The 27074-nt window shown below is 35.0% G+C and overlaps 1 protein-coding gene across 1 annotated transcript in view; it reads left to right on the top strand.

Moving 5' to 3' along the window:
- The window catches only part of EBS1 (EMS-MUTAGENIZED BRI1 SUPPRESSOR 1), a 189500-nt gene that overhangs the window by 92354 nt on the left and 70072 nt on the right, over positions 1–27074 (top strand). The window contains exons 10-13 of the mRNA XM_089821668.1: positions 1019–1171; positions 1371–1469; positions 1648–1821; positions 25319–25387. Of these exons, the coding sequence (XP_089677794.1) occupies positions 1019–1171; positions 1371–1469; positions 1648–1821; positions 25319–25387 (495 nt within the window). The remainder of the gene's footprint in view (positions 1–1018; positions 1172–1370; positions 1470–1647; positions 1822–25318; positions 25388–27074) is intronic.

Raw genomic sequence — 27074 nt, 5'->3', positions numbered from 1 at the left:
GATCAAGAGTATGTACTATGAGATCGCCAATTAGAATCAGTCAATATGATGATGATCCATCAGTTGTTATGATAATTGTTAAACATGATTAGTGTTGATTGTTGTTTGATAAGGGTTGTCCATTGTATAGACATGATCCAACGGGCCCAAAGGGCATGTAGAGTCATGTCTATACAACCGGACATGACCATTCAACACTATACGTATATTGAAAGTGCAGATCGATGGAAACATATTACATCAACACATATTATTACCTTTGATCTGCAAATAGTTATCCACCTGTCACATATAATAGAAGTTAATTGATTGCTTGAAGATTCAGAATTAAGGAAAACATAAAGATCCTAATAGCATAGTATATATCTCTGCAACTATTCCTTGAGAGCAGATTTTGCAAGTATTGATATTCACAGTGAATCAGTTATTAGAACTGAAAAATAAAACCCTACCTCAGATCTATATTCCTTAACAATCAGTACCTATATTATCCCATCCATATTTATTCTTTCTATATTAACTTTGCAATTCGTAAAAGATCTTTTAGCAGCTTATCCATTCTTGCTTAAATTTAGAAGCATATTGCCAATCATAAGGAAAGAAAATAAAGAAATGACAAAGCCTGCAATTAACCAAAGGCAACCAGTTGAAGTTTGCAACGGCGAGTTACAATGTAAAGTATTATTTCAGGAAGGAATTCCAGGAAGGAGAAAATATTTTCTGTATTAAACTTTTAAAATAATCCTTTTTTGGATAAATTCTGGAATGGCATAATGTTCTTCATTAGTGTTCTTTATTGTCAAAGACGAAGAATTACAATTGGTTAGAGAAAGTGATGACTACTGTTTTGAAGTTTACCATTAAGGTTATTAACTTATTTGTATTATTATTTCCTTTGCTGAATGGATTATTCATTATTGTATTCACAATTGTTCTAGTTTAAGAGTTCAGCATCGATCTTACATATTACTTATGGGAATAATGGGAAAGTGGCATGGTTATGATTTGTTCTTTGTAGGTTCCTCAAACAGCTATAAAGAGTTTATTGCATACACATGCACCATCAGAACAGAGTTCTTTGCGTGTAGATTTCCGGTCCATACATGTACACTACCTGAACAACCTTGAGGAAGATTCAATGTATAGACGGTGGCGGAGCAACCTGAATGAGGTTTCAGAGCTTTTACCTTTACCTCTGAATCTCATTACATTTTCTTTTAGTAGTGTGCAGTAGTTTAGTTTGCATGCCCGTTCATCCTTTTTTTTTAAATTTCTGACACGATTTATACTGGACATTAGAAGTAATGGTTCATTGTTTTTTCATTTCTCATGTTTTAACTCTGATTAATTAAATTCTCTAAATGATTCAGCTGCTCATGCCAGTCTTCCCTGGTCAACTTCATTATATTCGCAAAAATATGTATCATGCCGTTTATGTCATTGATCCTTCTACTGGAGCTGGGCTGAAGGCAAGCCCCTGATTTGACTGGTTTTATGGATTGTATACCTTTATTTTTCTGTTGATCCTTACACGATACATAATCTGTTTTGATATGGTTTATTTTGTTTTTATTTTTTACTGATACTTCTAATTGCACTATGTGTTATAATGTTCACATTTTGATTTCATTTATCTATTGCCTGTAGGTTGTCAACAGTATACTGTATATGTTTGAGAATAATGTACCTATGAGGTTTGGAATTATCCTTTTCTCATCAAAACTAGCTGCAACAATTGAAGAAAATGATGGTGAAATCCCTGAATATTTTGACATGGAGCAGAAGATTGGACATACAAATGATGATGATATGGCCAGTTTTGTAAGTATAGCTGCTCCTTTATAAATCCGTGTAGCTAAAGCAATCAAATATTTTCCTTGCATGGATGGGTTTTTTGTTGTAGTTTATATAGAAATATGTGCATTTGTTATTTTTTGTTTTTACTGTGAAACATTCTAGGACCTTTACCTTTTATAAATATAGACTTTCTGAAGTAAGCTTAGCAGTTAAATTTTTACTTAGTTATGGTTTCTTGCATACTCTATCATTGAAGCAATATCTGCTCGCCCTTACATAGAATGAAACAGATATCAAACCTTTCTTCATTGTGTAACAGAAGCAGTAAAACTAAAGCTAAAATGCATACAAATTATGATATTTTCCCAAAGTAGATTGACTATCAAAGATTATGAATCCTGAAATTGCTAAAAGTGGGAACAGTATTGAGTACTGTGCCATGTGGTGGTTGTTGGGTATTTTGCTACTACGTTGTACCTGAGCATGCTGAATCTTTGCAACATTTTATCAACATTTTTTGTGCTAATTCACGCTTTTTTCACCCATGCTACCGCGATCATTATTATGAGGATAAGCCTGTTGTTTAACTGTGAACTAAAAATGCCAAATTCATCCAAAATCTTCCTGGTTCAATCTGGGTTTGCCCTGGTTGAAGCAAAATGTCCCTGTGTTCACCTAGGCACATTGGAGGGCATATACTCAGCTAATCTAAAGTCCGTTTTGCCGAGACCTGCCTGCACCTAGGGTCGAGTTTGTATACATGAAGTGTTTACAAACTTGACAGATCTGGGAAGGTGTTTTGGCAAACCAGTATTTTAGGTTTTTTTTGTGAGTGACAACAAATATGGGCAAGTTATTATTCAGATACTGAAATGTTAATTACATTTGTATATTGCAGGGTTATCTGTCCTTAAATAATGAAACATGAATTGCCATTCAATATGAAATAGGACCATCAAATATAACTGTAATTTAATATGAAAGCAGATGCTTATCAGCAGTTTAGAATCAATGTTTCACAGGCCTAAGAGAGGGTAGGGACCAAGGTACTAGGTTTGTGGATTGTAGGAGGGCAGCAGTGCAAATATATACAATATTAAAAAAAATAGTTATGAAAAAATCTGTAAGGTATAAAAAACTTTGAGATACTTAAATATATTGCAGCGAATGATGAAATTGCCAGATATCAATACATTTTTATTATATTCAAAATGACGATTACTATAAAATCTAAAATACAATTACTTACGTATCTTCATCCTAGCTTTCCTAGTTAAGCACATAATTTTCACATTTGTGATAAAGATCATTCCTTTTGGTGATTGTGGAGGTAAAATTGGCAAAGAGGATTAATTTTTGATAGGTCTGTAGTAGTTAACAATAGCCACCCAGTATTATCAACAAATGAAATCATAGCTTGTTTGTAATCTTTACATTAGAAAATAAAAGAGATGAGGTCACTGCTCTCAAACAAGTCGCAGTTGGAAAGAATTTAGAAATATTTAAGAGTTTAAAACTAGTTTTGTCTTCATGTGAAGTGCTCAAATATCTGGCTTCATTAAGGATTCGATGCCCAATAGATCAAAGAAAATAAAATAATTCAAACAATTAAAGATGTGGCATGACCCCAAACATGCGATGTGGTCCCAAGGGAAAATTTCTGTTTTAGAATTTGAGGATCTTCCCAAGGAAGAAAAGAGTGTGTCTCTTGACATCCTCAACTCATGGAGTAAAGACAAAGCACGAAATATGTTCTCCGACTATAGACATGAAAATATTAACTTGAAAAGCCATGAAACATACACAAAGTTAGAAAGAATATTTAAACTGGTTAAGCAGTAATTTTGGTAGTGCAGGATCATGCGAGCCTTGGATGCTTTTTCATCAGACAGATTGGGTAAGTGAATTTTTTCACAAGTTAAACGAGCAGTGAGTTTTTGATGAAATTGGGAACTGAAATCTGATGTTAGAGAACCCCAAATGTATGCATTCAAGCTGCTTCATTTGTTGCCTTTTTCCTCCATTTGATGAAATATACATGCTATTCCTTTCCGATGATTTTCTTTGTTACTTAGGAATTTATAACAGCTTCAAACTCATTACTTTCCCTTTTAGGTAATTGCTGCTCCCATTCTTCGCTTTGCCTATCAAGATCTGGACCTTTACCTTGGCAGTTTGCATTGCATAGTAATGATGCAAATCAACAACACTGAAAATAAATTAGATATCTACACCTTTAGGAAGCTCGAACTCATCGGCATTGGACGTCCACTTCCTCAAAACCTTACATGCTCCAGTTTTCTTCCAAATTGAAGTTCATGCTTGTTTCTCTTAAAATATGTATTTTAAAAAAAATTCATTTTATTTTTTGCTAATATTCTTCTCAACTCCCTTGTGTAACTCAAGTATGTATTCAACAATTTTTTTTTCCGCAAAAAGGATTTTTCCACATAAATCAGTTATTATTCTCAAAAGTTATCCATCCGAATAAGGAAAATGGTTTTAGCTATACTTCTGTTAATTGAGTTGTTAAATACAAATTCATTCTGTACCAAGCTCAAGTCCCACTAAGTGGGTTTCTTTCCTACCAAATATTTACTAGGTCATCTAGACTTCTATCCCACTGGTTTTTCTCACCAAGGTGCAGAAAGAGTGACTCACAAATTTAGTGCCCAAGCGTATTCTCTTTGGCAATCCACGGAGTCTAGTTACTTCCTCACAGTACAATGTGACAACATGAGTGGCCTCACACAAGTTTTTACATGGAAAAAAACATGCAATTTTTGATCATATATCTTCTACCACATAAATGTAACCATCACCTCTTTGTGTCTTTGGCAGCTTAAGAGTGAAGTCTATACATACACCTTCCCATGACCTCAGTAAAGGTTGATATAATTTGGTTTTTTTGTTCCTCCACATATGGTATGTTACAAACTCTTTAGTGCTACACTATGCATTTCATACTCTCACCCTTCTATGGCAAATATTGATATTTATTTACCCGTACTAATGTTTTTTCCATGCCAAAATTCTCAACTTTGCCTGCATTGTGTTTTTTGTTGAATTTTGAACCAGAACTAAAATAATCAGTATAACACAAACTTAATGCAGAACAATCAGAAAAACACAATGCAATTATTCTGGGAAAAAACACCATCTGTAAAATCCCCTTCTGGCCTTGTACTTATTTGCTGATTGAAAATGAGAGATGTTTTGGATTTTGTGTTTCTCTTTCTGATTTTTTTGTATTTTTTTGAAATAAGAATTGCAATCATTAAAAAAACAATCTCAGACTACTCAATCATACCAACTGATGTTTAAAGTTAAAATAATTGCTTTATCAATTGCATAAAATACTGGAAATCAAAAAGCAACACTTAGCACCTGATTGTAACGGCAATTAATCTTTCAAGCTGATTGGCAATTCCCAATCCAGATTTTTGATCTAACCTCCCAATGGACATGATACATTTTTTGCAAGAAATATTCAGTCGCCTCTTACCCACGTTAATGGCAGATTATGCAATATTATTCCTTGAAGTCAAATCGCAGGTGAGAATACTTGGACGCTAGACAGTAATTGTACACGCATTTACCAATATGCCAATCGCAGGTACAAGGTGAAGGATGTCTAGCTTGCAAAGTCATCTGCGGCTGATAGGGCAGACCCCACACAACTTGTAATCAAATGCAGATCCAATGTATAATGTTGTCCAGTCCAAGGAGAATGTAATTGGCCCAGAACTCACCAAACTTGCACAGAAAACGCTGCCCTCCTCATATAATTCAGCAGTCTTTAATGCCAGATCAAATCGCTATATTGCAAAACACAATATAATGAATTCAGATGAATCTCTTCACAATGTTCAGGCAATCGTCAGGAAACAAATTCTCATAAAATCAAATAATTACCACCGAACAAACTCCTCCTTTAGACACAGTAAAACAATTGTAAATGCATTTCCACCATCCATAGTACTAATCCTGTCCTTCTGGATTTTTGATTGTGTAATTTGTGCGAGTCTTTTTTGAGCCAACATTTCGGGTCACACTCTATGAACCATCATCAGGGCAGTAGAACAGTAAAACAATAAGGAATGATGGCAGATTGCTATACAACAGCAGTAATTTGCAATACAATCTTTAGAACAACTTTCAGCTTCAGACCCCAATAATTCCAAAATTCAAACTCCCACCCAAATTTCAAGATAATAATAAATTAACACAAATGATATCTCCCAGCCACAGATAAATACAACAAGGAGATCCAACCAATGACTAAATAACTTTACCTCAGTAGTGATTCCAGATAATCTTCAAGAAGGGAATTCACAATACCTCAGCTGTAAATTACCTGACACTTCTCAGCATCAAAACCCTTATACTTTAGCAAGGGCACAAAAAATTAGAACTCAGAAAAAAACCACAAAGGCACAAAAAACAAATATATATTCAAGTGTGTCTTTCCCAATGCAATAATGTCTTTCCCAATGCTATGAGCTCTCATTTATAATCTTCTGTTGGCCAAAGTTTCCTAAATAACTCCACCTTAGAAATTGTGGAAGTTTCCCAAAAGAACTCAACACTAAAAACTTTCCAACATGCTTTTTAGAAATATCTCTTAATGTCATAATTATAATAATGCAACTCAATGATTAATAAATAAATAAGAGCTCATGCAATTATTACTTTAATAACTGCAGGTGATGACCAACTGCTGAAGCCACCCACTGCATTGCCAAAAATAGCAACTGCAAAAAATAAACTTACTAAAAATAGAAAGTTCACAACTGAGACCCTCAAAACACCCTGTTAGCTCACGAGGGTTGCTATGATGAGCTTACTCCATCAACTTCATAGACCTGCCAAGAACGAGGACATTACAGTCCTCCCTTCCTAAGATTGCTTGTCCTCAAGCAATTCAACATCATTCAAAAACCTCCACCGGGATCCCATAAGAAACAAGTGATGCCCCTGTCGTCACTAAGCCAACAGAATGCCCAAACCATCAACTAAACCAATAACATGACCTGCAACACAACACCAAGTACCTGTGCTGGTGATGTAAAGGTCAGAACATCACTAACAAACAAATCCTTAGGAGATTTCTACACACTCTCCTTCATTATGCCTACCCAATCATCCTGCATGAGTCAAATACCAAACTATAAATACTCATCACAATATAAACTTCATCGACATCCTCATGTTGCTATGATGAGTCATCCTCAATCACATTAGTGTAAACCTACATACCACGATTCGCTACTCCCACTGGCCTTAGTGCACAATTATGACCTTTAGAGAAAGGCCCTTGCACCAAAAGCAAAGCTGGCACCTCCTCAAATCCTCTCTCAAAGTGACATCAAATCTCCCCACTGACTTGCCCTTGTCCTCAACAGCTGGTGGGGACTCCTCATCATCAAGTGGAAGAGCAGAAGATTTCGAAGCAACTTTGCCTCGAGAAGAGGATTCCAAGTCCTGTGCCTTCCTCATTGCTACCTGTAGAGAAGATGGGTCCAATGACTTCACCAATCCGCGGAGTGGCTCAGTTAATCCCTCCATAAAACATTGCTTGTCTATGCTCTAAAATATCATAAACCATGACTGAAAGCCTCTGAAACTCACTTATGTAACTCTCCAATCCACCAGACTGCTTCAGTTGAGCCAACTAGCGAAAGTACACCTTTGAATCCTTCCTATCAAATCTCTCGATCAAGCGATCCACGAACTCTTGATAAGAAGTGATCTGATTATGTTGCAAAGAAACTAACCCATGGTAACACTAGTCATGGGCAACTCCATCTAGATGCAACACTCCAAATCTATTAGTGTCCACCTTTGACATAGGACTCAAAGCCAAATATGTGTCGAGCTTATGAATCCAAGCTTGAGTTGTAATTCTCCTAGTACCATCAAAGTGCTCCAACATCATCTTACTGGCAACTTGTTGTAGCTTAGTCTGTTGGGGTCGTCTCTCAGGTGCCGACCTCGCTCTAGAATGCTCCCATTTTTGAGTTAGGAACCTATCAAAATTCAAATGATCTTTAATGGCCTATGGTAAGGCATCCCACTCTGTAAAGCATGCCAACACGTCATCGGCAAAAGGAGTGGCCTCAGACTCAATACTGACCACATCTACCTTAGGTTTTAGAAATGCGGGCCTTTACAGCCTATCATGAGTACTAGTAAGTTTGTCAACTCTGTTAGCTAGTCCACCACGATCCTCAACTTGAACCTGATCTGCAACTCTGTACTAACACCATCTCGAGTTCTATCCTCCACTCGAGATCTATAAGAACCAACAAAAAAATCTCGAGCTCTCTCCCTACTTTGTCCTCGAGGAAGTGCTATCTGTTGCAGAGTATTAGACAACTGTTGTAGTACATCTGTCATCTACTATTGCCCGGTTGTAATATTCCTAAATGCCTGCAGGGCATCTTTATCAACCTCAACATTTGTGGGTTGTAGTCTAGCGCCACCAGAACCACTCGGACTATCCATTGAATCAAACTGAATCTTGAGCTCTCCTAATCTGGGAGAGAATTATGTCCTCTTTGGGTATAGTGCATACCCGACACAAATTTCCTGTTGTCAGCCATGATAGAAATAATGGATCACATACTAACCACAAACAACTGATTTGGATCTGCAGATGGTGTAAATTGAGCCCATCTCCACTTAGGCGAGTGATCATTGTCAACCTCAAAATCAATAATATGCGTACTATCAATAATACACACCTAAACATCTAAGGTACTACTACTAAGTGCCTCAGTAGATCGTTCATTTATCATAGAGGTAGCTGTAGATATATCATTGCACACACCCTCATTACCATTGCATCCCTAGGCAAAGAAGTACGCCCTCTGCGAGTATAATATCTACCTGGAACGAATCGTCTATCACCATCCATAATGCTGGTAACCAAATCACAAAATCAATCTAAAATTTTTTAAAGTCAGCACTGAACAAAATAATAATTGACCCCAATTCCTGTAGGCTGGTAGGAAACCGCTTTGATACCACTGTAAAAACCCCTTTTGGCCTTATATTTATTTGCTGATTGAAAATGAGAGATGTTTTGGATCTTGTGTTTTTCTTTCTGATTCTTTTGTATATTTTTGAAATAAGAATTGCAATCATTAAAAAAACAATCTCAAACTACCAAATCATACCAATTGATCTTGAAAGTCAAACTGATCGCTTTATCAATTGCATAAAATACTGGAAATCAAAAAGCAACACTTAGAACCTGATTGTAATGACAATTAGTCTTTTAAGCTGATTGGCAATTCCCAATCCAGATTTTTGATTGCGAGCATAATCAATATGATGAGATGAAACACCAAATGGTGAAACTTACATCACAGAAGCAACGATACCAAGAGTTGCGATGCCAAGTTAATAAATTAATAAACGTAGAAAGACTCCATCGCCAATAATGTCATGTCAATAGACACCTAGTGTCCACATTAGTAGGAATATAGCTTGATGCCACGAATAGAACAGACCAAAAATTATAAGCATGAACATAGACAATAACCCACTAGAACTAGTGGAACATAATATAATGACATATAGTTCAATGAATAGAAGCCAAAAACACAGATAATAAAAAATGAGGAAGTATTCAAGTCTTTAAGAAGAATGTAAGAATTTTGAAGAAGTACACTCTAGAGATGGAAAACTCGAGCATAGTCAAAATTCGAAAGTCATCACAGGTAGAATAATCTCTATTGCAGCTACTAAATTCAACACTCCTTAGCAAGAGAAAGATCGTCATAGTGCTTTTTCATGGCAAGTGCACATAGCTGCGACTAGAAATAGTGTTAACAAAATCTCATCACAAATTTTCTCAAATATAACATTGTTATCTCAACATTACAATTTTCACCATAACTACTTCTAGACGGTGAAATAGAAAATTATAAAAATAAAGTCATGGAGATACACACATGACTTCCACTATGCCTACTTGCAGAGGGTGGATCCACGATGACTACTCGCAGAGGGTGGAACTAGGGCTTTCACCTTAGATTTCTCCCAAAGAAGAATGCATTTCCACCATGCTTACTCATAGATGGTGGATCAAGGGATTGCACCTCCATCTTCTCTCACAGAGAAGAACTAATTAACAAGGGATTGCACCTTGAACTTCTTTCACAGAGAAGAACTTATTAATAAGGGATTGCACCTCGAAATTCTCTCATAGAGAAGGACTCATTAACTATATGCAAAGAATCACAAAAGCTGAAATTCCCTCTTAACAAAAGCATCATTCTCCACTATACCAAGATTATCCCATAAGTAGAAAAACTTCACTCTTGCAAGTGGTTTGGTGATAATGTCTGCAATCTGCTCCTTTGAAGAAATATTCTTAAGCTCGATGACTTTTTTTTGAACCATATCCCTCAAATAATGGTATTTAATTTCTACATGTTTTGTCCTACCATGAAAGTTTGGATTAAGTGAAAGCTTCACACAACTTTGATTATCACCCAATCAAAGTAGGCTCCAAAGGCTGCCCAAATAGATGAGCAAGAAATTTAGGAAGCCACACAACTTCCTTTATAGTCATACAGGCTGCAACATACTTTGCTTCAGCTATACTTGGAGCCACACAAGATTGTTTTCTGCTGCACCAAGAAACCATGGTTGAACCTATGCTGAAATAACATCCTGAAGTACTTTTTGTTAGAAGCGCTTAGCTGCCCTATCTAAGCAATCTGGTTTGCAGCCCACAGCGAATAGTGTGGAGCACCTTGAGCAGATAGAATTTTCCATTTATGCTTTTTGATAGCATCGTGCTTTGGATAGAGTAACCATTAAGGGAGGGTATTATGATAATAGATGGTTTCTATTATCTCTGTTTAGTATCTAATGGTTAGCTATTACTATCTTCTGTAAATATTAGAATGTTTCTAATATTTAGTTTTCTGTTTCTAGAATAGAATGTTTCTATTCTTTACGACTATTTCTTAAGGAAACATCGTTCAGTCTCTTGTATAAATTGATCTCTTGATCACTATTAATAGCAAGTGAATGTTTTCCAATTACTTAGTAATATTAACTCTAGAATATCTTTAGCTCTACTTTCACCACTATGAAAAGTGCTCTTAGTATTCTTACCTAGAGTGCATCCCTTGTAATCTCCTTCATGGTTTTGGGTCAGCTTCAGAAAACCAACCACAATCTTTTTCATTGTGGCCAAGTTCTGAAATTTAAATGCCCAAACCTTGTATGCCAAAGGTCGCTTGAATTTGAAGTATCATGTGCAAGTGCATAAAATGGACAGGCTGAAAGCTTGTAGAGACTATCATGACGGACTTCACTTTCATGAGATGATTGAATACCGGAGTTCTTTTTCGATACCAAGCTTTTAACATCAACAAAAGCAACATGAAACCTTTTGTCTTATGCTGATATAGAAATTTGATTCCTCTTTATGCCAGGTACAAACAGTACATCACTTAAATAAAGACGAATTCCGGAATCTAATTAGAAGGAAGTAGAACCAACACTTTCACTGAATAACTTGCATCATCACTAATTATGATTTGCAGGTGAGAATCTTTTTTTGCTAAATTAATTAGGTGTTCTTTGTAACCAGTAATATCATGAGATGCATCAGCCATGTATCACTGTTTGTAGCTATATTGTTAGAAAGTGTCAATATAAAAAGAATCCCTCAGTACTTTCACCTGACTCCTTTTGAGGAGATGAAATTTGGACATTTGTAGCAGCAACTTGAGTCTTTGGTATAGAATATCAATCTCTAGCAAAGTGTCCATACTAGTCACATCTGAAGCACATAAATATGAAAATATCTCTTTTCCCTTTCTTGGGGTCAGAAGCTGACTCAATTTTTTTATTTCAGAATCTCTTGAGGTTTCCATTCTTCCCTTTTCCTTTTAAAGTGTGAGCTGCAAGAACATGATCATCTTCATGATGATTTTTACAACCATTTCCTCTTGCTTCTAATCTGCACTCTTCTTGAATGCAATCTGCCCTTAATTTGTCAAATTTTGAAAGCTCACCTCTTCCAGACTTCCACTAACACCCTGAATGAAGGATTCCCAAGAATGGTGAGGCCCATTCATATCAAGCATAACGAGATCTTTGTCTGGAAATGTTTCACCAATTGCACTAAGTTGATTCTTCAATTCTGTAATTTTCATAATGTATGAAACAACAGATTCACCCTTTGACGTCTCGATGGAAGGACTCTACTAGTATAACATGCAAGGACACCAATTTGCTCAATTTCCTATTATTGTGGAATATAACATGTAACAAGCAAATGGGTATGCTTGATATTTTGTTCTCACAAGATTCCATGATTTGGATATCTTTAGTTTTGATTATAAATTGAACTTTGAATTATTGCTGATTGTTGGCATTTGAAAATATTGCATTTGGAGAGTTATTCAGTTGTTCATTTATTGCAATATACAGTGTAATGTGGGCATTTGGGGATAAAAGGCCTTCAATTTGGGGATGGTGGGGGAGGACAGTAGGGGGTGTGGGTGCTGTAATATACTATACTGAGTTGCCGATTCGAATTCGGGGATGGGTTCGGGTTCGGGGTTCGGTTCGTGGGTTCGGGCAATTTTTTTTTTTCCCCATTTGGGTTCGTGGGTGGGTTTGTGAGGATACACACACACACACACACACACACACACACACAGAGAAGAGAAACTTGCATAGTTGCAAAACAAAATCATTTCACAATATGAACAATTGTTGCTTGATCATTGATCAATGCCAAATGCCAAAGGGTTTTGGGTCCCTTCAAAACATGATTTTACCTGAATCTAAAAACATTAAATACTCGCTCATTAATCTATCTTCATGATTGTAAAGAAAATTATACGTTGAATTACTAAATTGCAAAACATAGACTAGTTCATCAAATAATACATTGAATTACTAAATTGCAAAACAAAGACTAGTTCATCAAATAATAAAGTTTGAAACATGATGATAGATGACAAGTGTTTAGTAGTTTATCAATAATCATAGTATCAAATGCTCTTCAAAGGTCAATTGGATCATCATAAAATGAGAGATCAATGGCTTCATCCCCAACTGCAACTATATCTAGAGCTTCATCATTTGAACCCAAACTGGTTCCACTAGTCTCATATGCTGCTATATCATCGTCCTCCTCCTTGACATAAGGGATTAGATGAGTGAAATGTTTTTTAAATTTTTATTAAATTCCTTTGAGAGTTACAGAAGAAAACAATTTAAAAAACACACTCTTTAGAGTTGTTTTTAGGCCCGGGTTTGCTGTGGGTTCATCTGGGTTCGCTCCAACAAGGACCCAGACGAATCCACAGTCAAAACTAAGGACCCTACCCGGACCCGCATCGAACCCGGAGGCGAATCCGGGGAGGAGGGGACGAATCCGGCAACATAGATACTATACATATGGTACTTGAAATGTTAGTTAAAAAAGACATGGAAGTTCGGTTTAAGATTAGAGGCGGTGGTTTAGCATTTATAAAAGGACAGGTTAAAAAAATGACATATGGCGATTTTGATAACATTTAAGAAGTGCCGGATAATTATAGAGTCATTAATCTTAAGTGCTGGTGATAATGAGATTAAACGGTGCAATTAAAGATTAAGATAAAGGTGCATAAGATTATAATTATTAAAATGAAAGGACATTACTTTAGAGATGTCACTTTTGTCTAAAAGATATGACCCTCAGTTGAAATTAAAAGAAATTTATAGATCAACTTTTCAGATTGAAAGCTATTGTGGAGAATCATGTGTATAAAGAAGGTGCAGCCCATTAGTCAGAAAAAACAGTAAATAGAATGTTAAGTACAGAAGTCTGAGATATGTGTCAAATAGAAGATGATAATTAAGCTGAAGTAGTTTTGATGTATTGAAGAATAATCAGATTTTTTTATGTCAGGTTTGAAGCTTTGATATATAAGATCATTACAAATGTAACAGAGAGGTTATTAGAAAAGTAAAAGTTTAATCATACCAGGAAATAAGTGTGAATTGAATTGAGATATGTGTGTAAGCAGTTTGAAGAGAAGCAGAGAATAAATAATAGAAATATATAATCAGATATTTTAATCTGATGTATATATTTAATCAAAATGATAGAAGCAGTTTGAAGAATATTAAAGAAGTAAAAGAAGTGATTGAATATATATAATCAGATTGTAAATCTGACATATATGTATATATAAAAGAGCAAGTTTTGCTGATGAGAAGAAGCTGATGTAAAAGACAAGATAAAAGAAGAAATTTAAAAGAAACATATTAGTTGACTTAAGGAAGAAGAGAAATAAGAAAAGAGATATAAGAGGGTGGAAATTAAAGAATTTGTATAAAGTTAAATATCAGGTTGAAGAAAAGAAATTAAAGTAACCATCATCAGTTGGGCAAACAACATTAATCAGGTGGAAAAGCAATAGGTTGAAGCTTGCGAAGTGTGGTAGTAGGAGCTTCCAGTGGGTCAGAGCCTGCGAAGTGTGGTAGTTGGAGTTTCGAGTGAGTCGGTGCTCATAAACATAAGAGGTCGTAGCTTGTAGTAGGTTGGAGCCTAAAAATCATTGTAAAAGAACAATTTATATAAGAAAGCATTTATTTGCCATGGTTTTCTCCCACAATGGGTTTCCACGTAAATCTTGTGTTATTGTGTCCACGTGCATATATGTTCATTTCAGCATTTGAAGTTAATTGTTTGGATAAAAGTTTTAAATGGGCAAATTCATTATTATATTGATTCACCTCCCATCGCAGTATAATTGTGTGCTCTTCAATACATACATAAATATGGTAATCTAGTGTCTTTGTGTAACAATGAAGAAATATTCAGTATGAAAACATAAGAGACAAAACTCACATGGGCATTCCATCCAACATATGCATTTGCATAATTTGGAATGCTTTGTGACATTTTTTGAGTCCCATAAAATGTATTTGAAAGAAATTTGTTGGATTTTAAAGAATGAAATCCATAGATTGATCTAATGCTATGTTTTGAAGTCTCCTATGGCCTGAACTCTGCTAGGCATAAATTAGTCTTCTAATTGACAGCAATAAGAAATAGAACTACATTTGTTTATGAAAATATGTATTAATAATTATATTATATAATAAAATTATTAATTAGTAAATATATGAACTAGGTAAATCTAGATTAATATTGGAGGGATACCTCATGATAAAGGAACAATCTAGCAGTGGTAGGTTTGAGTTACACGATTTGAGGTGCATGTGCAAGTGTTTTGTGATATGGATTGATGGCAATGGTTCTATTCTCAAAGTTAAAGGAATGATATAGTTGCACTTTCATGTTCCTGAGAAGAGATGTTGGTCGTAGTTTCCATTGAGCGTGCTTGCACGTGTCTTGTTTCACTTGGTCCTTGTCTCTTGTGTGGGAGGTGGTTTATTCTTGAAGCTGATTATTTGTTAGTTTGTGGATTGTGTCTTCCTAGTTCTTACCTTTCGGCTTTAGCTTTTTTATTGTCTTTGGGATAGTGTGCCTATGGTGTTAAGACTGAAATATAGACAATTTTATCTCAATCAATTGTGGCATATTGGAGAACCTTCTTCACAACTTCAGCACATTGGAGAATCTTCTTCACGTTCTTTGGAGATCGATATTTATAGCTTTCTTCCCTCACTCGATATGTCACATTGCTTGGTTCAGGTTGATCATGCTTATGTGATGGCTTCTTCGAGCTTGGAGACTCCCTTTCAATTTTTAGAGGCATCACTTATATTTGATGATAGTTGTGGCAACAATGTGGTTATCTCACCTTTGTCTTTAGAGATTGTTCACAATCAGTTTCCATTGGTTCCTTGTTTGTCACCTTCTACTAAGATTGGGCATGTTACCAATGGTACATGGCATCTTCATCATCCAAGGACATGGCAACACATGAACTGATTTCAAAGACATCATCATTATACTGATTTACACTTGGTCTATCTTCCCAAGGGGTAAAATGTTGTTTGTGGGAATTGGATAATTCGTCTTGAAGTGTTCATTTATTTAGGATATTGTTCATTATAGGGGGGATATCATTTCTCCTTCATTACTTCCTATGGGGGATACATGATTTTATATACATGATGTACATACTTCTTGGTGGGGAAGGGGTGGTGGGGGGGGCGGGTTCATATATCCATGCATCGTGTTCTTTTCATCTCTTTTTCTGGGAGGAGCTTGTCCCACAAGATTTTCTCCCTTTTGCCACTTTATGAGAGAGTGCATTGGTAGCTGAGATCCATCTTGTATTGTCATCGAGCATTGTGATTTTAAGAGCATTCCCCTTAAATATTCTGCAAATCCTGAATCAGACTTCTATTTCCTTCCTTGATTGCTGACAATGGTCTTCTAATAATCTGAATATTGATGAAGTTGACACTTATAATTCTGATCAGAGAATTATATATTTCCGCAATAGATCAGTATGATATTGCTTGACGAAATAGCCTTAAATGTGAAATGTTTGAAGAACACTGAACTTCTCTAATGCCGGTACAAGAAGGAATAGTCGACTTGATCTGATATTAAAAGAGAACATCTCTGCACTATAAATTGCTGGATAAAGATGCTTGGAGGAGCAGACTGAATTATGTTTATGTGCCCTTCAAAACTGCACCACTATCCTCTAAATATCTAGACTAGGAGACGTGACCCTTAAAGAGCATGTCTCTTCCCTAAGTTGGCTTGTATGACTCCTAAAACTGGTGATATGCAAACTAATCCATCATTAGTGTTAGATTCACTTGTTTAGTATTAAATAATTTTGGAAAGTCACTGCCTAAAGAGAGAGGTAGGAACACATACATAAGGCCATACGTAGATACTTAGACTTAGAAGAGCAAGTGCGATCTGCACTTTCAAACCTAGAGATTATCGGGTTATTAAACTTAGCACTCCCTCTTAACTTGATAATCACACAAACAAATATCGGATCTAGCAATATCAATACAGATGAATAAGCAAGAATTAATACTCTATATCTGTCTGAATCTTCTTAGCATGTGAAATCATAGAACACATAATACAATGTCATATCACTAAATCTGTGATATGACAAATCACTGCTACTAGTGATAAGTTATAGGATATATCTGAAGGGTAACTTTCTTCAATTATCCAAGTTGTGACTCATAGAACCTGGTATTTCTATATCACAACATGATCTCGAGTTTAAGATCTACCAAAATACAGGATAAACTTGGAGAATACTAAAATTCTTCCTTTATCCAAATTGTGACTTATAGATATAGCAATGTCTACATCACAATACGATCTTAAACTCATCTATATCTTACAGTAGAACTCTACTATTTAGCACATTATCTAAGAGATCGTCACCTCTTATAATGTCTTTTATACAAGTGTTCATTATTTTAGAGATCGTCACCTCTTAAATAATGAATACAAATGGTGGAGCCCATAATAGTCAATAACTTGACAAAATTATTTTATTAAAATTTAAAGATTACAAATGGATTACAACTCAACCATACCAAGTCTCCTCCTGAAGTGTTCTATCTTCACTTTAGATAGAAGTTTGGTAAGTATGTTTGCTGTCTGATCTATAGTGCAAATGTATTCCAATTTTACAAAATTCCTATCTATCATATCTCTTACATAATGGTAAGGAATTTCAATATGCTTGGATCTGTCATGAAAAATTGGATTCACAGAAAGCTTGATGGAACTCTGATTATCACAATGAATAATCATAGGATTCATGCCTTGTCCAAATAATCCCACAAGTAACTTCCTTAGCCAGACTGCTTCTCGAGAGGCCATTGTTGCCACAATGTATTTGGCTTCTGTGGAACTCTGAGCTATTGAAGACTGCTTTCTGCATATCCAAGATATCATTGCTGATCCTAAATTGAAACAACATCCTGAAGTACTTTTTCTGTCTTTAACACATCCACCCCAATCTGAATTAGTGAATCCATGAAGTCTAAGGAAACTTTCTCGTATTTGAGTCCAAAATTAAGAGTGCCTTGTAAATATCTTATAATGTGTTTAACCACAACTAGGTGAATCTCCTTTGGTTCACACATAAAGTGGCTTAAGGCATTAACTACATAGCAAATATTTGGTCTTGTATTTACTAAGTACATATGGGACCCAACCATCTATCTGTAGAGAGTAGAATCTATGGAAGATGGTTTTGTTGCTGCTTCCTTAAGTTTATGTAGATTAGTCTCCATTAGAGAAGACATAGGTTTGCAATTCTACTTTCCAAATCTCTTTAAAATGTCTGATGTATACTTCCCTTGATTAAATATGATATTGTCAGAATTCTGCCGTACTTCCAGTCCTAGGAAGTAATGGAGGAGTCCCAAATCTTTCATCTCGAATTCTCTAGTTAGGTCTTTCTTGCACTGATATATGAGATGATCATCACTTGTTATTAGTAAATCATGAATGTACAGTATCAAAATTACCATATAATTTTTATCTCTTTTGTAATAGAAATTGGGATCGGCTTCATTTTTGGAGAATCCTAAGCCGGTGAGATACTTATCAATTCTTTCATACCAGGCCCTCGGAGCTTGTTTAAGCCCATAGAGAGCTTTCTTGAGCCTGCAAACAAAAGTGTTAGGATTATGAGTTTCAAATCCTTCAAGTTGCTCTAGATATACTTCTTCTGAAATCTTTCTATTTAGGAATGCTGTTTTTACATCCCTCTGATGTACCTTCCATCCCTTTGACGCGGCAATTGCTAAGATTGCTCTTACAGAGGTATATCTGGCAACAAGAGCAAAGGTTTCTTCATAATCAATCCCTTCTTTCCAAGAAAATCCTCTGGCTACAAATCTGGCTTTATACTTCTCAATGCTGTCGTCAATAGCATGCTTTATTTTAAATACCCATTTGGAAGAAACAATAGATTTTCCTTTAGGTCTTGGAACAATTTCCGAAACACCATTTGTCATAATAGATTGGTATTCTTCTGTCATAGCTTCTTTCCAAGTTGTATGTTTAATAGCATCAGAAGGATTAGTTGGTTCTGATTTGGATAAATCACTTATGTTTGCTATATAATTAGAGAATCTTTTAGGTCTTTTACTTTCTCTGACTGTTCCGGAAGGTGCAACAAAGTCTTGAGCTGCTTTGATTGTTTTAATGGCCCAAAGTGGTCTTTTCTTTGAATTTTCTTCAAGTTTCATATTTTGAATTTTATCTTCTATTTCTTCTAAGTTCTCCCTCTGGGACCTAGATTCGCTATTTCTTTCAGAAGTAGATAAAGGAGAAGGTTCATCAAAATTATGGCTCTTTTGAATGCAAGATCTTCTTCAAAGATTACATCCGTACTAAGTTCAATACTTTTCTGTCTAGGTATGAAAATCCTATATGCCTTAGATTTTCACTATACTCTACAAAAATACCTTTCTTCTCAAAGGGTTTTAACTTGGTTCTCATTTCTTTTGGAACATGGATATATACAGGGCATCCAAAAGTCCTAAGATGACTTATATTGGGCTTAACTTTAGTAAATACTTCTTTAGGAGTTTTGCCTCTAAGGTAGGAGTGAAGGCTTCTGTTTTGAATATATACAACAATACAAGACGCTTCTGCCTAAAGATAATATTCCAGATTTTGATCAAAAATCATGTCTCTTGTAGCTTCTATAATTGTCCTATTCTTTCTTTCTGCTATGCCATTTTGTTCTAGATTATAAGGAACAATGTACTCCCTCTTAATCCTTGATTCTTTACAAAAACTTTTAAACAAGTCTGAGGTATATTCTCCTCCATTATCAGTTCTAAGGATTTTGATTTTATGCCCTGAAAAGTTTTCAGTTAATGTTTTGAATTCTTTAAATCTCTGAAGGATTTCTTCTGATTCTTTGCATTTAAGAAGTAAATCTATGTTTTTCTAGAGAAGTCATCTATGAACAAAATATAATACTAGAATCCTCCAAGAGAAGAAACAAACATAGGTTCACATAAATCTGAATGAATTAATTCTAGTACATTATTTGTTTTTCTAGTACTATCATGAAAAGGATTTCTGGTGTTCTTATCTAGAGCACACCTTTTGCATATACTTGAGTGGTCTTTATTTAATTTAGGTAACCCAATAACCATCTTTTCCATAGTTGATAATTTTAAAATTTAAATGCCCTAATCTTTTGTGCCATATTTCATTTGTCTTCAACTTCATGGATTAAGGCTTGAATAGGTCGACTAGATTCTGTATTTAGTTCATACAAATATCCTTTTCACTAACCAATCAACTTCGCTTTCTTGATTGAAGAGTTCTTTGCCCAAGTTATTACTTTACCGCCCACAAATGCAACATTATGCCCATCATCTTCAAGTGCTGTAATTGAGATTATATTTCTTTTAATTCCTGGTATGTAGAGTACACCTTTGAGAAGAAGAGTATTTCCTGATTTTAGTTTCAAGGTGCAATTTCCAATTCCTTCAACGGAGTGTGTTGAATTATCACCAATGGTAACTTCATCGTTAACCTTATCTGATAAAGAGTCTAATGTTTCTTTGTATCTCGTTATATGTCTAGAAGACCCACTATCAATTACCCATGCTATTTGAAATTTCGTTTGATAGTGAGGAGTACAAAACATGGTTCTTAGGATCATAAGTATCTTCTTCCCTAATAACATTTGTACAGTTTGTTTATTGTTTGGAATTTTGAGGATAATTAGATTTGTAGTGTCCAAATTTTTCACATTTGAATCACTTTATTTTAGATAGATCTTTCTTGGATTTACCATTTTTTTGATTTCCCTTTTTCTTCTTGAAATGCTTCTTCTTGCCCTTGTAGGATTTTGTATTAAGAACATGAAGTTCTTCATCTTCTGTTTTCAGTTTCCCTTCTTTCTTTAGTTTCTTGGATTCCTCTTGAAGACAATTATTCTTAAGTCTGTTAAAGTCTAGAAGATTATCTCTGGCACTTATTCCTTGTACAAATGTCTCCCATGAATTTGGCAATCCATCTATAGCCATAAGTGTTAATTTTGTGTCACTAATAGTGGTTCCTATACTTGATAGTTCATCTCTAATGCCGGAAACTCTTAGGAAGTAAGAATTTATCGATTCTCCTTTCTTTATCTGAATGTCATTTAGTTGACTTTTCAGTGCGAGAACCCTAGTTGCATTGTTTACTTCATATGCATTTCGTAATGCATTCATCATATCAAAGGCAGTTTTATGTTTTGTAAGCATAGGTACAATATCATTTTTTACTCCATCTAAAATGATTTGAATGACTTTTCTATTTCCTTTGCTCCAGATAGATTTGTGAAGTTCAATTGGAGGTTGTTTGGATGCTCCATCAACAAACTGTTTTACATCATTCTCTTCAAGAATCATCATGATTCTGAATTTTCAGGCTTCAAAGTGTTCTTTCCCATCAAACCTGTCCTCGGGTCTAATTGTGTATGCCATTGTAAATAGAAGATAGTTGCTAGATATATATGGAGTCTGATAATTGAATTTTGCAAAGCCTAGGTTTGACTAAATATTCTGCAAATCCTTTGAATCAGACTTCTATTTCCTTCCTTGATTGCTAACAATGGTCCTCTAATAATCTGAATATTGATGAAGTTGACACTTATAATTTTGATCAGAGAATTATATTTCTCTGCAATAGATCAGTATGATATTGCTTGAGGAAATAGCCTTAAATGTGAATGTTTGAAGAACACTGAACTTCTTTAATGCCGATACAAGAAGGAATAGTTGACTTGATCTAATATTAAAAGAGAATATCTCTGCACTATAAATTGCTGGATAATGATGCTTGGAGGAGCAGACTGAATTATGTTTGTGTGTCCTTCAAAACTGCACCACTATCCCTCTAAATATCTAGACTAGGAGACGTGACCCTTAAAGAGCATGTCTCTTCCCTAAGTCGGCTTGTATGACTCCTCCAAAAACTGGCGATATGCAAACTAATCCATCATTAGTTAGTGACTAACACATTGTGTTAGATTCACTTGTTTAGTATTAAATAATTCTGGAAAGTCGCCGCCTAAAGAGAGAGGTAGGAACACATACATAAGGCCATATGTAGATACTTAGACTTAGAAGAGCAAGTGCGGTCTACACTTTCAGACCTGGAGATTATCAGGTTATTAAACTTAACATCCCCTAAGTTGTATTTAAGTGGGGGGTGGGCGGTGGGGGGGGGTGTTGGTGTAATTGAAATTCACTAATCACACTTTTAAAGCTTAATTAGGATATGCACTTCATAGTAGTTTGGATATGAGACACTTGGGAGTTTGCACCTTTTTAACACCCGGTGTAGGAGAAATTCAACTTTAAGTGGTGATAGTTATTACATTCAACTTTATGTATGAGATTCACTTTTAGTGCTCTTATCACATTATGATCCTCCACATGTTGCCTATACTTCATTGTACAATGAAGGGCGATCCACTTGCGGTGGAAATGTGATCCCACCTTGTATGGGATATAGCTTAAATACTCCTTATCATGGTTTCCTATTGCCTTGCGTATATAAGCAAACTCTTCTACATTGTAATTAAATCCATCAGTTATCGTATTGCATTCTACCTAATTCATTATTGATCTAGTTGATAATATTATTTCTCTCTTGCACTATTCATTGGGCTTCTAGATCCTGGCGTATTGCCTTAAGAAAATTCTTATATTGAATCAAAGCAATTCTAACAATAGTGAACCTAGAAAAGAAAAATCACCATATATTTTTTATATTTCAAAGCTCGAATCAGATGTTGAGGATTGCAATACCTTGTGACAAAAATCACAAAATAGCCTAACTTTTGAAATCTGGAAATTTGGTTAGTGTTTCAAAATTATACCCATTCCTGAATTAGTTTCAAACATCGCTTATTGGTAAAAAATTACAGGAAATCCTAGATTGCCATTATAAGTTGTCATGAGGGCAAAATATCGCAGACTGAAATTGGAAAATTACGGTGTGAATATTTTTGCAAATGCTAGAATCGCACAAGAAAATGATGTGGAATGGGGTTTTCTTGTATTTGTTTTGATCTGAGAAAAGAAAGCCCATTCACGAGACACAAAATATGGTGACAAAATACTCCCGTCTTGTGATTTCCATGCTTAGATAGACATGACTAAATCTAAGGATTAGATGCAAAAGAATCACACTTAAAAGCCACAGCTCAGTGTAATGTCCCCTTTTTGGGACATTAGGAATTTTGAAGTTAAACTCATAAAATATTAAATCTGACTTGTTACAGCTGCCTACTTATTGATTGATGATTTTATTGTTCTACATACTTCGGTTATCAAAGGCTGCCCTGCTTGGACTATTAGTACATTTTCAGATTTGGCTTGGCCTATAGGGTTAGTGAGTTGCATGCAAATGAGTGCGAAGTACACATGTTGCGATATATTTCATATGGGATGTTTACCTTTCCAATTCTGCGACATATTGGTGGCAACATTGTCATTCTTGGTGTATCCAAGTTATGACAGCGACATCTTGAGTCATGGTCAATTGGTTTCCTTGCATATGGGCGTTGTGTTTGACATCTGTTTGTTCCGCTAGCTTGGTGGTTCATTGATCATCTATTTGTACACTAACGATCATGCTGATAGGTTGGTTTGGGATCCAAGTGTTAACAAGATGTATATTTTACATTTTGTGGATTATGTTGTGATGCTACACAGCTGAAGATTTATGATTAGAGTTGCATAGCCTATAGTTGCAGTGGAGATTTAGAGATTGACATGGAATCCATGATCATACTGATAATTGGGTTGCATTCTCACTTTTGGTACACAACATGACAAGTCTTTGACTTTAGAGTTATCAGTTTGGGCTATAGTGAGGCTAGCAGATGGATATAGGACCCCGATATTGGCTTATGGATTCATGATTGGTTTAGGGAAAACAATCTCGAGGAGCGAGGACTTGTAATGTCCCCTTGTTGGGACATTAGGAATTTTGAAGTTAAACTCATCAAATATTAAATCTAACTCATGAGAGTTGAAAGAAAATTAATAAATGGGTCGATTTAATATTGTAAAAGGAGTTAAAAGGGTGACAAAGAGGGAAACTGACAAAAAGAGAGAAGGCAGCTGAAGACTCACCGTTGAGCATTAAAAGAGAGACTCTCATTCATTTTCTGGCTACACTTGGATTATTGTTTGTTTTGGAGAATCTGGATTTCTCTTAGAGAAACATTGGGGGAGTTCACATCTTCCATTTTAGACCTTAGGATGCAAACCTTCAAGCCATCATTGCTGGATTGGACGTAGCCCTGGTTCATCATTGTAGTGGAATTTAAAACAGAGTTCATGCTGGGTTTATACTTTATAGGTTCTTTTATATGTCACCAACTTGACTGTTATTGCCATTTGTAAGATTGGACGCTATGCATATTATTGAATTGCTGATTTATAATACAATAACAAATTTGATGTGTTAAAACTGAATATTTTAATGAGTCTCATTAGTTCATTTGCTGGTTTACATTGCTGGTTGGGTTTGCTTGAGTTACCTATTATGTGCTGAAATCTGTTTATGAGAATAATTGGTACAATATCCATTTGGGATATTACATTGGGAGAAACAAGAATGCAAACATAGGGAAAGACCTAGAAATTTGCAATAATCCCTACCTCGGATTTGGAGTATATTGCAAATAAATAGTATAACATAGGGCTCGCATCCCCCTCCCAAACCTCGAAGTACCCATCCCCAAGACGTCCCCGCACCGGTTACTTGAGTACCCAAGTACCCCCTCCTCCACCATTTCACAACCATGCCACCATTGGGATGGGTACTTGAATTTCTATTAGAATTTTGATATTGGAATGTTACTATTGGTTATGTAATATGTTACTATGTTGAATGTTCAATGGTTCTAGTTCATGTTGCAATTTTGCTATGTTCAAGTATTTTAATTTGGTCCTATGAAGCTTCAAAATTTTCATTACAGGAAAAAATGCCGAGAAAGTTCCATACCCTATACTAAAAAACTCCAAAAACATAATGTAGTTGTATTAACAATACAAATGGAATATATAGAGTTTTACAAAGCTCTAACCGAAAAGAAAATCCATCTAAATATAGACGACTAAAATAAAACTGAATAATAAAAAGCCTAAATGACAATTGACTATAATGCTAAAATAACAGGCTAAAGATAGCTAGAATCGAGGATACCAAAAGTAGTCTAATTGGAGTTTATAAATTTTTGAATTTTGAATCTTGATACTTCTCAATGTTCAGAATTCAAGTTCTCTATGACTCCTGTGTTTAAATTTTGTTTTCCTTATTAATGTAATTTGTATGAGTATCATGATTTGTGCAAGTGTTAAATTTACTAGTCCTAAAATTATTGTATGCTGCAAATTGATTTCAACGTTAGTTCTATGAAGATCAATATTGATGTGCTGCACTTGTGATTTCACAATAACCTAACAACACTTCACAATGTTTTTTATATGCTTTCTTATTATATGGCTGCACCACTGACTAAAACATTGTTTTTTTTCCTTTACCTTGCAGATGACTTCTTTGTTCCTTTACATCAAGGAGAACTATGGGATAAAAATGGCATTTCAGTTTTTGAGCAATGTATGCTCCCTAGACATGCTTCCTGAACTAGCATATTCTATAAGTGTGAATAATTTGTAGTATTATGTATCTAGGTACATTGGCACAATTGTGTATATTTGAAGATCAGTCAATAATAAAAAAGGTTTATTTTTATTATTATTATGCTTTTATTACACCAAACATTAAGCTTACTGAGTTTGAGAATGTGTTATTTTGAATGGATGGTTTCACCCACTTCCTTGGAAGTTGCAATTCTTTGAGGGTTTCATCCTCTGCTTCTCCTATTATAATCTATTATTTTTTACATATTTATGAACAGAATATCAAGATTATTTTTTCTCTAAATAATTTATGTTAGGGAATGAAAGGCTGGATACTATAGCATCAAAGTGAGGGAAGCTGGGAAGCAAAGATTTACCTAGTCCAAAATATACATTGATTTATCCATCAACTTTATCATTAGCTTGTTCTAGAAGACATACGAATTCCTTATGAAACTGGCATAATCCAACAACATTTCTTACTTCCTTTCTAAACTTGGTCAATTCTTGGCTCTGTGAAGATGAAGCTAATGGAACCACTATATGAGTTTTGGGCAGTTTTGAGTTTTTTTATTAGTAGCCATCATTACATTAGGCATCATCCAAATGCTTTGTGATGTTGAATCATAAGTTGGCCTATCTTACGTAGTCTCACTAGAGATCATGCATAACTGGAGGAGAGGGAGGAACCTCATTATCTGCCACATCTTTTTGTGGATCAAAACTAGATTAACCCCTGCCTGTGTTTTTTGAAACAATGAGATGGTGATGAAGTTTTTTGTTAGTGTTGTAGCTTCAGTCAGAATGATTTGATCAAGATAAACTATTTTAATCAGTTACCTTAATTTCTAGTTAATTATTCTTGACAAATAATTATTAGACAATTAACATATACGTATACATCCGCATACACATACACATATTCATTAATGATTGTTAATAATATCTAATAAACATAAATCAAGAGAGATAAAATGATTGAATTAATGTGTGAAACAGTTTGTAATTATATCACATATATTACTGATTTATTGATGCAGATCGAGTTACTTGTAATCCCCGATAACTACCATATAAAACTGCATTATGATCCCTGATCACTAAAACAGGTCGATCTTAAATGAAATGGCATTTACATGGTTTGTATGAATTGACACATTTGGAACAAAGGACATGTTCCATGTAGGGTCTCCACATGGGACATGTCTGATGGAAATATTATTTTTCATTGATGGCAAATATGAAATGAGTTCTTACCATGCAAATGAGAAATCAATCATTGTCATTAATGTCTAAAGCAATAAGGAAGTCATTAAAACAATCGAGTAATGAATAGAAGATATCTAAAACTGATCTGGCCTACACACAGCTATGGTAGGGATCATGTGAACAATAAGATATGTGCAATTTGTGAAGAAGTCAATTCAAGGGTTAAGCAATATGTCAGCCTATCTGAATACAAAAGCACAAGGGTAGAATATTGACTTACCAGAATAACAATTATCACATGCATTTAAATAAATACTTAGCAGATAGATTGCAAAACATTGAAGAGAAAGACTAGCTTGTCAACTTGCCTGTTGGGAGGTGCCTGCTTTCCTTCATACCTTGAGATGCTTTTGGGAAAAATAATGGACAGAAACAACCAAAAAATAAAGAGACAT

The sequence above is a fragment of the Cupressus sempervirens genome, chromosome 3, assembly GCF_028749045.1.
Source record: "Cupressus sempervirens isolate cs-2001-9-10 chromosome 3, ASM2874904v1, whole genome shotgun sequence".
In the NCBI taxonomy this organism is placed as follows: domain Eukaryota; kingdom Viridiplantae; phylum Streptophyta; class Pinopsida; order Cupressales; family Cupressaceae; genus Cupressus; species Cupressus sempervirens.
Note: the sequence above shows the minus strand (reverse complement) of the source record. Positions and strands in the feature narration are given on the sequence as shown.